The 14,843-nt window shown below is 42.6% G+C and overlaps 4 protein-coding genes across 4 annotated transcripts; 2 read left to right on the top strand and 2 right to left on the bottom strand.

The window, feature by feature from the left end:
- Window positions 1-599: 599 nt before the first annotated feature.
- On the bottom strand, window positions 600-6,662 carry LOC124070295 (histone H3-like). Its single transcript, XM_046410072.1, has 2 exons — window positions 6,272-6,662; window positions 600-944 (listed from the first exon to the last, which is right to left on the bottom strand). Exons 1-2 carry the CDS (start codon window positions 6,602-6,604, stop codon window positions 621-623), a joined length of 657 nt encoding a protein of 218 aa, XP_046266028.1. The 5' UTR covers window positions 6,605-6,662; the 3' UTR covers window positions 600-620.
- A 259-nt stretch (window positions 6,663-6,921) lies between these two features.
- LOC124070277 (histone H2A) lies at window positions 6,922-7,417 on the top strand. Its single transcript, XM_046410032.1, has one exon. It carries the CDS (start codon window positions 6,981-6,983, stop codon window positions 7,365-7,367), a length of 387 nt encoding a protein of 128 aa, XP_046265988.1. The 5' UTR covers window positions 6,922-6,980; the 3' UTR covers window positions 7,368-7,417.
- A 2,035-nt stretch (window positions 7,418-9,452) lies between these two features.
- Window positions 9,453-10,149, bottom strand: LOC124070261 (histone H1-like). The gene has a single exon (XM_046409991.1). The coding sequence runs from the start codon at window positions 10,113-10,115 to the stop codon at window positions 9,489-9,491; it is 627 nt and encodes a 208-aa protein (XP_046265947.1). The 5' UTR covers window positions 10,116-10,149; the 3' UTR covers window positions 9,453-9,488.
- A 3,920-nt stretch (window positions 10,150-14,069) lies between these two features.
- Window positions 14,070-14,492, top strand: LOC124053687 (histone H2B 1/2). Its single transcript, XM_046379093.1, has one exon. The coding sequence runs from the start codon at window positions 14,070-14,072 to the stop codon at window positions 14,442-14,444; it is 375 nt and encodes a 124-aa protein (XP_046235049.1). The 3' UTR covers window positions 14,445-14,492.
- The last annotated feature ends 351 nt before the right edge of the window (window positions 14,493-14,843 follow it).

Below are 14,843 nucleotides of genomic sequence, written 5' to 3'. Positions count from 1 at the left end.
TTCCAGGAAAACACTACCGTTTTAAGTAACCGTTTAATTTGGAAACTTATATTTTTGTATATTATATATACTTATTGACAAAAATGGTTATGTTAAGGCACTGAACAGTGTGAAGAGTCTCTAGATCGAAACTAGAGGAAATAATTAATTCATGTGCATTCAGGAAACTCCATATGTACAGTGGTGAAAAATCATTAACACATAATGGGTGGGTGTTCCGCTTAGCCCAACCCAATTTTTTGTTAGAATTCGTTAAGAGCAACGGTCGACATGTGTCCTTTAACATTGTTCACTATCGCTTTTCCTAAAAGCCTGTACTCAGTAATTTTCAAAGTGTACATCATTAAAATTAAATCTTAGCTACAGCCTGTTAGTACATTTATTGAGATAAAGCAGTAAGAGCGTGGCTGAAATAACATTTAGAAATCAAGAACCTACTCGTTTAAACGACTCGTGAGCAAAGTAACGTTTACTCATAATAACGTTTATGAAATATCGTTAATCTTTACTCACTATAGCAAACAGATGAAACAAAAAAACAACATCCAGCTCTTTAAAAAGACTGTGTGTGGCCCTTAAAAGGGCCTTTGTTGTTAATAGATGAGAAGTTGTTGGTATGTTTAGCCGCCGAAGCCGTACAGAGTGCGGCCCTGCCTCTTCAGAGCATACACCACATCCATGGCAGTCACGGTCTTTCTCTTGGCGTGCTCAGTGTAAGTGACGGCATCACGGATCACGTTCTCCAGGAAAACCTTCAGCACACCGCGGGTCTCCTCGTAGATCAGACCAGAGATACGCTTTACTCCACCACGGCGGGCCAGACGGCGGATAGCGGGCTTGGTGATTCCCTGGATGTTATCACGGAGGACTTTACGGTGACGCTTAGCGCCTCCTTTTCCGAGTCCTTTTCCTCCTTTGCCTCTTCCACTCATTCTTACTATACGCTGATGAACACAGAGTAATGCAAAGCTCCTCCGCACTCGGCAATTTAGCTCGTCTCTGAGGACGTAAAAGGAAACAGAGGCGGCCTCTCCTCTTCGAGCACCGCGTACTGAACACCAGCACATTGGAAACCACATGTGTCCTTTAACATTGTTCACTATCGCTTTTCCTAAAAGCTTGTACTCAAAGTAATTTTTAAATTGTACATCATTAAAATCCGAAGAACAATAATGTGACTGCATACAGTTAAATCAGAAGAGATGACTGTAGGTTTCTGTCTTTTGTTCTAGCTTTTCTGTGCCTTTATTATTTCTTATGGAGTTTGTTTATTTTATCATTAATTATAAAGTAGTTGTTGTGGTTGTGGTCATCAGGAACATCGACGAACTGGACAAATATGAATGATCGTTCCAATCCGGACTATAAGGTATGATGACTCAAATACAACATACATCCATGACACAGACTGAAAGAACTCATTCATCTGCACCTGGTGACAAAAACGATATAACTCAAAGGATTGCGGATTATGAAAAATTGGAGCTAAGCACATTTCAGTACACTGACTATAATTTCTTCTTTAATATCAATAACAACTGCTACTACTGCACAGATGAACAGTTTAACCAGACCATTACAATGGACAGTAAATTATCAATAATCCATTTCAATTGTAGGAGTCTGTATGCAGACTTTAATAACAGAAAGGAATCAGCAAATAGTAAAATAGTGCAGCAAAATAGTAGAACATATGACAACTGTGATTATTAGAATGTATAACAATTGAAGTATGTGAGGAAAAATACTTCACGGAGGCAGCCATGGCCTGGAGGTTGGAGAAGCGGCTTGTGATCGGAGGGTCACCGGTTCGATTCCCCCACCGGACGGGCAGGAAAAATTTGGGTGTGATGGAGTGATTAATGTGAAAAATGCCCCAAATGCAGAAGACGAATTCAGTGTGTGTGTGTATGTAAAAATATATATACTGTCAATAAAGCTGATTCTTCTTAAAAAAAAAAAAAAAAGCAAAAATATAATAATCAGCTGTATATACAGAGCACCAGGCTCTAGTGTTAAAGCATTTAAGGACTGGACTGGGGAAATGTTTTCAAAAACTAATCAAAAAGTTGTTTTCATTTGTGGTGACTTAAATATTGACCTGCTCAATCCAAATAACCATAAAACTATTGATGAATTTATCAATATGATGTACAGTATGGGTTTATACCCAAAAATCACTAAACCTAGTAGAATTGCATCACATTGTGCTACTTTAATCGACAACATATTCACCAATGATATTGAAAATAATACAGTGAGTGGACTATTAATTAATGACATCAGTGATCACCTACCAGTTTTCACAGTTTATGACAGCAATCACCAGAAAAAACAAAACACCCGGAGAAAAAAGTGAAATACAGATGGGTAAGGACAGAGGAAACTATGAACACATTAAAGAATGAATTACTGGCACAAAAGTGGGAAAGGGTATACAATGAAAGTGACATCGATAGTGCATACGAAACCTTTTTAAGTATATGCCTGTAAAAAGAAAAATGCACTATACAGAGAATTTATAAAACAAAGGACCAAAGAGACAGAAAATGAAAAAAAATATAACATTAAGTTAACCAATATTATCAGTAGGTAGGAAGGAATACTATAGTAAAATATTATACAGTAACAAAAGCAATAATAAAGGAATATGGGACATATTAAATAGACTTAGACTTAGACTTTCTTTATTTGTCATTTGGATTTTCATCACAAACGAAATTTCGGTGCAGTGGCTCAAGCATGGCAGGAATTACTGACATATTCTTTTTAAAAGAAAAAAAGTAAAAAATATAATATATACACACAATAAATATGCAGTAAAAAGTACTTGAAAAATGAGGTATTTTGTATAAAAAGTCAGTCGGCATATATACATATGTAATTATTATTGCACAGTGAGTATTTGTAATAAATAGTACTTTTGTGGATGTACAGAATATAAATATATTGCACAGTAAATAAATGGGCTGTAGTCCTGAGTGGTGTTTGTGTGGGTGAGGAGGGGAAGTGATCATGTAGAGTTAAGTAGTCTTATGGCATATGGAAAGAAGCTGTTTGCGAGTCTGGTTGTTCTGCACCACATGCTGCGGAATCTTCTGCCAGACTTCAGCAGTGAGAACAGACCGTGGTGAGGGTGGGAGGGGTCACTGGTGATGTTGTGGGCCCTGGTCAGGCAGCGTTTCCTTGCAATGTCCTGGAGAGGAGGGAGTGGGGTCCCAATGATTTTCTCCGCTGTCCTCACCACCCTCTGTAGTGATTTCCAGTCAGAGGCACTACAGGCCGCTGACCAGACTGAGATGCAGCTGGTTAGGATGCTCTCTATAGTTCCTCTGTAGAAGGTGGTGAGGATGGGAGCGGGTAGTTGTACTCTCCGCATCCGGCGAAGAAAGTGCATGCGCTGCTGGGCCCTCTTTACCAGCGTGCCAGTTTGATTGGACCAGGTTAAAGAGTCAGTTATCTGCACCCCCAGAAACCTGGTGCTGCTGACAATCTCCACTGCTACATTGTTGATGGTGAGAGGGGTGTGGCTGGGCCGGTTCCTCCTGAAGTCCACAATGATCTCTTTTGTTTTAGAGACATTCAGGATCAGGTTGTTGGTGTCACACCAGACTGCCAGGTGTTTCACCTCCTCTCTGTAGGCCTGCTCATCATTGTTCGTGATGAGGCCCACTACTGTTGTGTCGTCTGTGAACTTCACAATGTGGTTGGTAGTGGACCTGGCGTAACAGTCGTGTGTCATAAGTGTGAATAGCAGCGGACTCAGGACACAGCCCTGAGGGGAGCCGGTGCTCAGAGAGATGACACTGGAGACGTTGTTTCCCACCCGCACACGCTGAGGTCTGTTGGTGAGGAAATCAAGCTGCCAGTTGCAGAGGTGGGTGTTATATCCAAGGGGGGCCAGTTTACTTATCAGGTGTTGTGGAATGATGGTATTGAATGTGGAGCTGAAATCCAGAAACAGCATCCGCACGTGTGTGTTTTCCCCTTCCAGATGCTCCAGGCTCTGATGGACTGTGGAGGAGATGGCATCCTCTGTGGAGCGGTTGCGGCAATAAGCAAACTGGTACAGGTCGAATATTGAGGGGAGTCCAGAAACCATATGGTCAATTTACCAGCCTCTCAAAGCACTTCATCATGATTGGTGTAAGTACAACTGGGCGGCAGTCATTGAGGGAGGAGGTTGTGTTGTTTTTGGGTACCGGTACGATGATGGCAGTTTTGAAGCAGGATGGTACCACAGCCTGGTGAAGTGATGTATTGAAAATGTCTGTGAGAACCCCAGCCAGCTGGTCAGCACATTCCTTGAGCACTCTTCCTGGTATGTTGTCAGGGCCAGCTGCTTTCCGGGCATTCACCTTCCTCAGGGTTCTCCGGACATCAGCTGAATCCAGGCAGAGTATCTGCTCACCTGGGCGAGGAATGGATTTTATTGCTGAGGTGGTGTTCAGTGCCTCGAACCTCCCAAAGTGTTTGTTCAGTTGGTTGAGGAAGCTAGTGTTGTTCTCACAGGAAGGGGTAGGAGCCTTGTAGTCAGTGAGATTGGATGCCCTGCCACATCCGTCTGGTGTTAGTGGGGTCATTGAAGAAGTCCTGTATTTTTTGTCCATGAGCGCGCTTGGCCAGTCTTATAGCCCGGTTCAGGTTGGCTCTAGCTGTTTTCAGAGCCACCATGTCACCGGACTTGAAAGCCTTGTTTCTTGCTTTCAGCCTTGCACGTACCTCACTGGTCATCCAGGGTTTCTCATTTGCCCGGGTGGTGATAGTTTTTACCACGCTAACATCCTCCGAACATTTCTGGATGTATCCTGACACAGATTCAGCATACTCCTCAATGTCCACGGCAGCTGACTTAAACATGTCCCAGTCAGTAGACTCGAAACAGGCCAAATCCTCACCTGTTTCACAGTGGGCTTATTCCTGATCAATAGGGGCTTATATGCAGGAATTAGCATCACAGAGAGGTGGTCTGAGGAGCCGAGGTGGGGGCGGGGTGTTGCCTTGAAAGCCCCTTTCATGTTGCTGTAGATCAGGTCCAGCGTATTCTCGCCTCTCGTGGCAAAATCCACATACTGGTGGAAGTGAGGAAATACATAATAATATATAAATAGTATTATTAAAAAAAGGTGCTAAACAACAGAGTTACCCATAATATTTTATTAGTAACAACATTAAAAATGACAATATCTGAGGCGTGCAGGTCTGCAGGTCAGATCACAGCTGACCCTTCTCACCCTGGACACAGACTCTTTGAGAAACTCCCTTCAGGCAGGAGGTTACGGTCCATTCGGACCAAAACATCAAAAATGAAAAAAAAAAATTAATTCGTTGAACACCACTGCATAGCACTGTGAATGTGTCTCCTCTCTCTATTAGCCTGCTCAACATTCTTGCAACTCATTTTTAACAGCAGGAAAAATCATGAAAATGTGTCAGAATTGTTTGAAAATATTTCCAAGTGTTTCCTAAAGAATCTACAACGATACCTGAGTGTCAGGCATATGAGAAAAGAAAAAGAAGTTTTGCAGTCAGTTTTGTTGTTTTCATCAGTTCTGTGTCTGCATTAGGTATCCTTTCAATGTGCCCAAGGAGGGTAAAAAGAAGCTGCACAAGTTTGCATATGCTCCCACACAGAAGGCTGTGCAAAATACAAAAGAGTCTGTTGATTGGTGATGATGAAGCAAGTGTGAAGAGACCAGTGGCTGCTGTTCAGAAACTAATTACTAGTAACCAACACAAGTTGTGAGATAGTGACTGTGAGGTGTTTATTCATAAGCAGCATGTAAACAAACATAAGAAAACTCTAAAAGCTAATGCAGGTAGGTGGGCAGTTTATGCTGGACAGGAGGGTGACAATATCAAGCTGAAACTCTATAGATGCACCCTGCAGTCTGTCTGTCTGTCAGTGACTGTGTGGTCTGTGTCCCTGTGCAGTACAGGTCATTTGTTCTGGTGTAGACAACAATGTCCTAGAGACAAGGGGGCTTTGATCCCACAGGACTCAGACACAAGTTAGGTAGCTGGCATACAACCACTAATATTATCAACCAGCTTCACAATCCGACGACCAGCCTGACATTAGAATAAAGTCTGTAGTTAACATCACACAAACAAGACACATAGGAAAAGCTCTCAAATGAAGAGTGAGGTGGCTCTTAAAAGAGCCGTTGTGGTTTGGACAGGAGCAGACAGTTTAAGCTCTCTCTCCGCGGATGCGACGGGCCAGCTGGATGTCTTTGGGCATGATGGTGACTCTCTTGGCGTGGATGGCGCACAGGTTGGTGTCCTCAAACAGACCGACCAGGTAAGCCTCGCTGGCCTCCTGCAGAGCCATAACAGCGGAGCTCTGGAAGCGCAAGTCGGTCTTGAAATCCTGAGCGATCTCTCTGACCAGGCGCTGGAAGGGCAGCTTGCGGATCAGCAGCTCCGTAGACTTCTGGTAGCGACGGATCTCCCTCAGAGCCACGGTACCGGGCCTGTAACGGTGAGGCTTCTTCACACCGCCGGTGGCCGGGGCGCTCTTACGGGCAGCCTTGGTGGCCAGCTGCTTCCTCGGGGCTTTGCCACCGGTAGACTTACGAGCAGTCTGCTTGGTTCTTGCCATTATTACCTCTTCGTTTCTCTGAACACGAGAAAATATAGTAAAGACAAGAGAGGAGGCGACGCTGCTCTTAAGCTGTTGGGTCGGCTGGGAGTTAGTGACGCTGCTGCAAACCTCCGGCTCCCGATTGGTTAAGGGCTCCTCTTGACGCTCAGCATCGCCTGGAGGAGCAACCCACCGCCCGAGTCCCTGCTGCTCATTGGAGAAAATCAGTTCAAAAAGTTCGCCAAAATGCAGAGCGGCCGCCCTCTGATGGAAGCTCCTTTTCTGGTTGGTCTGGTAGGATCCGTCCCGCGCACTGCGCAGACATAAAGCGGAGGGTTTGCGGGCTTGGAGTTACAGTTTCTTTGAGCGTAAACTCGAGAAAGTATCTTCCAAAATGAGCGGACGTGGTAAAACCGGAGGAAAGGCCAGAGCCAAGGCAAAGACCCGCTCTTCTCGTGCCGGTCTGCAGTTTCCAGTCGGTCGTGTTCACAGACTTCTGCGTAAAGGCAACTATGCAGAGCGTGTCGGTGCCGGCGCCCCCGTCTATCTGGCGGCTGTGCTCGAGTACCTGACCGCTGAGATCCTGGAGTTGGCTGGAAACGCCGCCCGTGACAACAAGAAGACCCGTATCATCCCCCGTCACCTGCAGCTGGCCGTCCGCAACGACGAGGAGCTCAACAAGCTCCTGGGCGGAGTGACCATCGCTCAGGGTGGTGTGCTGCCTAACATCCAGGCTGTGCTGCTGCCCAAGAAGACCGAGAAGCCCGTCAAGGCCAAGTAAACCTCAATATCTCTGGAAACAACCGCAAAAAGGCTCTTTTAAGAGCCACACACTCAACTTTAGAGTCACGTTCCTTTAGTGTCTCTACAAATGCCTTCTAAATTGCAACATGCACCTCCACATACACTGCTTTAGTTCAGCACCACTAGTTAACATTTTCTGTCCTTAAGCACACAGCACTTAGCAGTAAAGTGACAGCACTGTTATTCATTACAGCTAAACCTGGCAGAAATCTGCAAAAGAAGCCAAGTTGTTTTATGGTAACAAATCAAAGTTTTCAGATATCCAAGTGAAGCTGAGCAGTCAGTACTGTCATTACTACATGACCAGTGCACAGCACAAGTGAAATAATGTGCCCTTTGGACCACGTGCTGCAACATGAACTGATAAGTGAAAGATGCTGTATAAGTCAACTGTAACTAAAACAAGCACAGATGATATGAACTTATAGGTATATATGTGTGCAAATGTTAACGCAGAGTTTAAAGATGGAGTAACTAAATTATTTGAATGCAAAGCAATATGCATGTTTTTATTGCCATACTGGGGTGAAATCATATGTCTGTTTCCCTGTACATTATCTGTCAGTGTCTGTGCTCCAGTGAGTACGAGCTGGTGGCAGCATCACAGCTGTATGAACTGCCACACTCATACCAAAGCTGTGCAGGAGGTTTGTGCAACAGTAAATTCAGCACAGCTCATTAAAATGAGGCTTCAGGAGTTGAGCACACAGTGACTGGAGGGGGGCTGCTGTTATTGTTCATATTGTATATATATATATATAGTGTGTAAAATGAATCTATCTGTGTATCTGTCCACGTGGCAATAAACTGTTCTATTCTGATATTTATTTATTGCTATCTTCTAATGTGTGTGTCAGAAAGAGGCCTAGTGAGGAACAGGTTAATACTTCTATTAATGGACAAACACACTGACAATTAAAAGACAGCAGTCTTTGCCCCTTCAAAATAAGTGTCTTTAGATGGAACAGCTCTTTGACTTGTTTAGTCGACATACAGAAGATAAAGTTGACTTTATGAAGCCAGTTTGATCAAGTATCACCTCAGCAGCAGTAATAATGGAGCAGATTTTAAAAACTCTACAGACACCCAAATGGATTTAAAAGAATTCAGGACCACACTTTTCACCTGTTATATCAGTCATCACCAAATCAGTGTGCAAAAGGAAATGCACACTGTTTCAACACAGGGAGAGATGGTGTTTTGGCACCAGTAAATATAAAATTAATTAAATGAATAATACATTATATTAAATTGTAAAAAGAGGAAAAATTTTAAAGGGACACTGAAATGAAAAGTTATCATTAGGACACTGACCAGTGTGAAGACCCTACTGAAAATGAAGGAATTACCTTTAGAGGTTATTTATTATTAGTGCATCCATGTGCAGCTCAGTTTCCTATGCCACGTGTGAAACTCAAAAAACACACACATTAGTGTAAGTGGTGAAATTATGATAGGATATTTTTTTATGCCTTTGGCAAAATAACACAATACCTCTCATTAAAGAGCAGCACTTGTGGAATTAGAAGCTCTTCAACTGGAACAGGTTGAGTTAGTGGGGATTTATTTATTTTTTTACACTTCTTCCAAAGAATTTCACATCTTTGATGAGTCACCAACTGGCAACAGGAAGTAAGTCTTGTGGTGAAAAAGTACATGGTGGCAGTGGCAGCGACCCAAAACAGCACAGGATCAGCAGTGGCTTTGATACAAAAATGTAGTTCACATTCAACAAATAACTACTTGAGTAGGAGAGAAGACACTTTAGTCATGTTTTGTTGCTCAGTCCCAACGTGAACTTCCAGAAGGCCAGCGGAAGCAGTTAGTTACAGTATTGTGGTATTTATGGGACAAAGGAGCCGATTTTGTTGTCAAATGTTCTAATGTGGGTTCATATTTGAATCTCAAAAAGAGGTCAATATCAGTGCTATCTTATTGACTGCTGTCTCCTTCCTCTTGATCAAAGTGATCCTAATAAAACAATGAAACTGTGCTTGAATGACAACATGGGGAACAGGAATAGGCTCAATAAAGTTGATTTGGGTGGCTCTTAAAAGAGCCTTTGGTCAGGATGTTTAGTCCTCAGAGTGATGGGGGCTCACTTCTTCTTGGGTGCTGCTGCCTTCTTGGCTTTGGGCTTGGCAACTTTCTTTGCGGCAGGTTTCTTGGCTGCGGGAGGCTTCTTGGCCACCTTCTTAGCCACCTTCTTGGGACTCTTGGTAGTCTTCTTGGTGCTCTTGGCTACTTTCTTGGGCGTCGCGGTTTTCTTGGCCTTCTTCGGGGACTTCTTTGTGGTTGTGGCCTTCTTGGCTGCTGCCGCAGCTTTGGGCTTCTTAGCCGCTGTGGATTTCTTGGCTGCGGGCTTCTTGGCAGCGGGAGCGGCTTTCTTGACTGGCTTCTTTGCTTTGGGCTCAGCCGCCTTCTTGTTCATCTTGAAGGAGCCGGAGGCCCCGGTCCCCTTGGTCTGGAGCAGAGTTCCCTTAGTCACCAGGCTCCTGATGGCGATCTTAACGCGGGCCTTGTTCTTCTCCACGTCGTAGCCTCCGGCAGCCAGAGTCTTCTTGAGGGCGGCCGCGGACACGCCGTTCCGCTCCTTGGAAGCGGCCACAGCTTTCACGATGAGGTCGCTGACGCTGGGGCCAGCCTTCCTCGGCTTGGAAGCCTTCTTCTTGGGCGCTTTGGCTGCCGGAGCAGCGGCGGCTGGAGCTGGAGCGACTTCTGCCATTTTACTTTTTTTTTCCTCAGTGATGTGTTCACGACAACGAGCGTCTGACTGAACTGATGAGGAATCCGGAGCAGGAGGCGGGCCTTAAACACACCATGAGAACCGTGGAGAGTGAAGTCAGGCCGTGGCTCCTCGGAGCGCTGTGAATGTCCTGTCACTTGTGTTTTCTCCTCATCCATAAAAGAGTCCAAACTAAACGTGGGAGAAGTGCTGAAGGCTGACAGTGACGGGAGCCGATAGCGGACTCTTGTCTCTTCGCACTGAGGTCATGTAGAGCTCGGATGCTGTCGGCATTTTGTTTGGGGAGCCTCCAAACCTCACACATTCACCGTCGTGGCCAGCGCTGCTCAGCGACTTTCCCCACTCATTTCGCTCCTAAAATGTTTTAAAACTTACCGGAGCTCCATCAAAAGTCGTTTTCCAGTTGCTCCCAGTTTTTGTTCAGAGACTCGAGGTAAAAACATCCATCGGTTGGTGATCACGTCGTAATAAAGTGAAGTTGTTCTGGCAGCAGCAAACACACTGACGATGGCCGAAGCTTTATGGCGCCAGACTTCCTATCAGAGCTGATCGACGTGTTTATGAACATTTTTTATATCCAAGACGCCTTTTAATGCAAATAAAATGTAACATACACGTTGACAATTAAAAGACAAATGTCTCAGGCAGTATAATAGTTGTATTTAAATGTAACAGCTGCTTGGTTGATATATTAAGCTTTGCTGAATACTTCGTTCAGTGTCACACAACAGTTGCAGTCTTCTGCTGATGCTGAAAGTGAGGATTTTGACTTCTAGACTTTACATTGCTTAGAGCTAAGATAAACTATTTGTCTTTTGTCTTTTCAGCTCAAGTTTGATCAAACATGATCCCCAGCAGCAGTAAAGATGGAGCTGATTATGAAAATGATACTGACATTCAAAGGGATTCAGATTCACACTTTTGACCTGCTGCATCAAAATTTTAATGCACACCACTACTACTACAACTACTACTACTATTACTGTCCTGAGCCATGTATTTAGCAATATTGAGGACAGCATGGAAAGTACTCTTGTTAATTATATCAATATTTCAATATATCACACAGGCTGAGAGGGTTATGAGGCATAGATATGAAAAGGTATAGTTTACATTATTTTCCCTTTGTTACAGATGCTATGTAAATGAAAAGAATTTATTGTAAAAACAATGCAAACTAATTAATAAATAAAGCTGCAGCAGGAGTGCCCCTTGTCCCTTGCCTAATATTCCTCAACAAATGTTTAACTCTTCCTGTCCTGCAGGCTAACTATTTCTGCACTGAACTTTTCACAGCATGTCAGTCTATGGACCCTTTTTTAAATCTTAAATATTCACCCTGATTTTCTGTATCCGAAGTTCTGGCTGATAAGATATGAGCAATCAATGAACGAATACATACTATTGTGACAACAAATACCCAAGCATCCAGCAAAGCATTAAAGAGGGACTCATTTCCTCTGTAGGAATGTATTCTAAATCACGTTACATCAAGTTAAATACACTGCAGTATGCAGCAGAGGTGAAATGAGGCCCTGCTCAGTGTTGCAACATTTATTTTTTTAAATAATAACATGCACATGCTATATGGCAATAAAACGTGTCATACTGAGGTGATATTGTATATATATATTGTTCATTTCCCTTTGATATTTTATTATTTAATTGTGTCAGTGAGCACAAGTTGGTGACAGCATCACAGTTTTATGTCAGCTAAAACAAGGTGAGAAACAAAAACTGTGTGGTTTTCTGGTCAATACTGTAGAGATACTGAATAATTTAAGGTTTGGCAATATTGATTACTCTCTGTTTTTCTCTTAAATGTGTACTATTGATTATGTGACTTATGTGCAAATGTTTCCATGGAATTTCATGGATTGGATGCATTTTTAATATAGAGATGCTTTTGGTTTGATCGCAGATTGTAAGTGTCACTTCACGCAAGTGAGATGAATTCTCCAAGGCTTTTTTTTTTTCCATCCACACTTAGCCCAGAAAAGATCTTGGAGAACTTATTTCGCCTTTAGTACAACAGGTACAGCAAGACCTTTCCCTCAGGGTTGTATATTAAACTGACAGTAGAGAGTACAGCTCATCTGGTAAGAGATCTTATCTTAATTGTAATCTGAAAACCAACTCTGTCATTTTCAGTCTTCCAGTACATCCCAAAAGCCCCTTCCACATTTAGCTTTTCTCTGTCCAGGACCAGTTCTTTATTCTGTTTAGCTCTATGTCAGGACAGCGTGGCTATTGCTAACCCATTTTTCTAGTTTGAATCTTTAGCACACAGCTCACTGAGAGTTTAACAGCTTGCTTTTCTGGTACGACAAGCTTAAGGCAGTCATCAGCATTAAAATTTGATTTTATGGTGTCAGCTGCTATTGCATTAAATTTGCTATAATTGTCTGTTGTTATTTGCAGAAGAAAATTTGCACAGGGTCATAAGGAGACAGCACCAAACAGATGAACTTTGGTTGGGTATTGATACAAACTTTGGCTTGTGTCACCATCCGGCCACCATTGTTGCCCAAATATTTAATCAGTATTTTTCCTGCTTGTTCTACCTTGTCACCTGACACTTACTTTCTTGTTGCTGCAGTTCTTTTTCTTTGAGGAAAATTATACCAGCTTAAGTCCAGAGTGCCACTATTGAATACAATGTGAACAATGTTGCTGGACTGGACAAGAAAACAGACGTATTAAATTAGATTTCCATGTTCTCATGTATTCACTCATTTATTCAACCTTTTTTTGTCTACAAATGAGTTACCAGCAATCTGAAAATGTACACATTCCACTTCATATAATAGAAATATACTTGATATTAACAATTATAGCCCCATATCCATTATTTGTTCAGTTGTTAAAGTCTTCAAAGAATCAGTTTGTGATCAACTTCCACATTATCTCAGCATCCACAATACTTAGTCTTCATTTCAGTCTGGTTTCAGGTTGAACCATTCTAACTCTGATGAGCTCACAGGTCTAATCTTCATTGATCAAGCTTTTGAATTTTTGATTACATCTCTTTTTTTAAAAAAAAAAAAAAAAGGTTCCTTTTTGTCTTTTTGAAAATGCAGTTCTGAGGTTCAAGCTATATTTTCGTAACAGAAAACAATGTGACAAAGGGTTCACCATTGGGACCTCTTCCTTTTGCAAATAATTTACTGTACATTCTCAGTAACTATTGTGTCATATAGGTGCTATATATACAGCTGAACCTGATCTGGCACATATTCATGTTTCTCTTCAGTCCAATTTCAATATCTCACAAGAGTGGCTTTCACAACAGCAAATATTGCTTGATGAAACAAAGTCCAATGTTGTGGTTTATTTTTGGTCTGTGAATTGATCATGAACTCTCAAGAGTTGGGCTTTAAACTACTTTTCATGCTGTGTTGTTTAGAAAGTTAGCTCCCAACTGTTACTATCACTTCTTGATTAGATTGTTGTTGTTTATCAAAATGCAGTCCAACCAGTCTTTGAACTGTCATTGGATCTTGGTCTTTTTTCTCTCCTATCACATTCATTGGCATCAGCTTTTATTAATTTATTATTACTGTCGTTGGCGTTGTTCAATCGTCAGTTAAATAACAGGAGGTCTTTACTTGGGTTGTTACAGAGTTTCAGAATAGCCATTACAACAAAATAACTAAAGCAGGTTATATTTTGCTAGTCACGGTCTGACCACGCCTTTCCTTAATGTCCTTCCATAATACACAATCTGTCTCGAAAAGGCGCGTCATAAATCATGAACGCGAGTTGCCATGGAAATACAACGTTTCAAAGTGTGACACAAGCGCCCAAACCCTTGAGCAGCTCAACCAATTACAGCAGGGGGACTACACAGTCGTGTTTGCATGCAGTCCATATAAGAACAGTTGATGGCGCTTGTGCGACATCTTCACCACTGTGTTAATCAGCGTGAGCAAGATGCCCGAACCAGCAAAGTCTGCACCGAAGAAAGGCTCCAAGAAGGCAGTGACTAAAACTGCCGGTAAAGGAGGCAAGAAGAAGAGAAAGACCAGGAAGGAGAGTTACGCCATCTATGTGTACAAGGTGCTGAAGCAGGTCCACCCTGACACCGGTATCTCGTCCAAGGCCATGAGCATCATGAACTCCTTTGTGAACGACATCTTCGAGCGCATTGCTGCTGAGGCTTCTCGTCTGGCTCACTACAACAAGCGCTCCACCATCACTTCCAGGGAGATTCAGACCGCAGTGCGTCTGCTGCTGCCCGGTGAGCTGGCTAAGCACGCCGTGTCTGAGGGCACCAAGGCTGTGACCAAGTACACCAGCTCCAAGTAAACAACCATCTGTCTTGTGACAAACCAACGGCTCTTCTAAGAGCCACCACTTTGCTATTAAGAGCAGGTGTTTCTTTCAAGTTACAAAAGAACTGTGCTCGTGTGTGGAACCTTTTGTTCCATGTATTTGAAGAAATAATGATTGGTATGTACATTATAAAAATTGACCATTGATTTAAATTAGGAGTAGGCATTGATTATAACGTATCGTCAATGCACTGAACTGAAACCAGAGCAATTATTGGTTGTTAGTATATTCACAACAGGAAACTTCACCACATGTAAATGAAAAATGACTGAATGAATGAAAAATCATTTATTAGATTGTATTAAGTTTCATTGACACTAATACACAATATAATTAGTGGGTGTTCCACTACTTGTTTTTTTTTGTGCTAGA

The sequence above is a fragment of the Scatophagus argus genome, chromosome 2 (assembly GCF_020382885.2).
Source record: "Scatophagus argus isolate fScaArg1 chromosome 2, fScaArg1.pri, whole genome shotgun sequence".
In the NCBI taxonomy this organism is placed as follows: Eukaryota; Metazoa; Chordata; class Actinopteri; family Scatophagidae; genus Scatophagus; species Scatophagus argus.
This window is presented reverse-complemented; position numbering and strand designations above follow the sequence as displayed.

Excerpts from the sequence above, each read along its gene's own strand:
- LOC124070261 (XM_046409991.1), bottom strand. The coding sequence starts at position 10,115 with ATGGCAGAAGTCGCTCCAGCTCCAGCCGCCGCTGCTCCGGCAGCCAAA.
- LOC124070295 (XM_046410072.1), bottom strand. The coding sequence starts at position 6,604 with ATGGCAAGAACCAAGCAGACTGCTCGTAAGTCTACCGGTGGCAAAGCC. Across the intron at positions 945-6,271 it reads TTGAGGACACCAACCTGTGC|CGTATAGTAAGAATGAGTGG; the intron begins GCCATCCACGCC and ends TGTGTTCATCAG.
- LOC124053687 (XM_046379093.1), top strand. The coding sequence starts at position 14,070 with ATGCCCGAACCAGCAAAGTCTGCACCGAAGAAAGGCTCCAAGAAGGCA.
- LOC124070277 (XM_046410032.1), top strand. The coding sequence starts at position 6,981 with ATGAGCGGACGTGGTAAAACCGGAGGAAAGGCCAGAGCCAAGGCAAAG.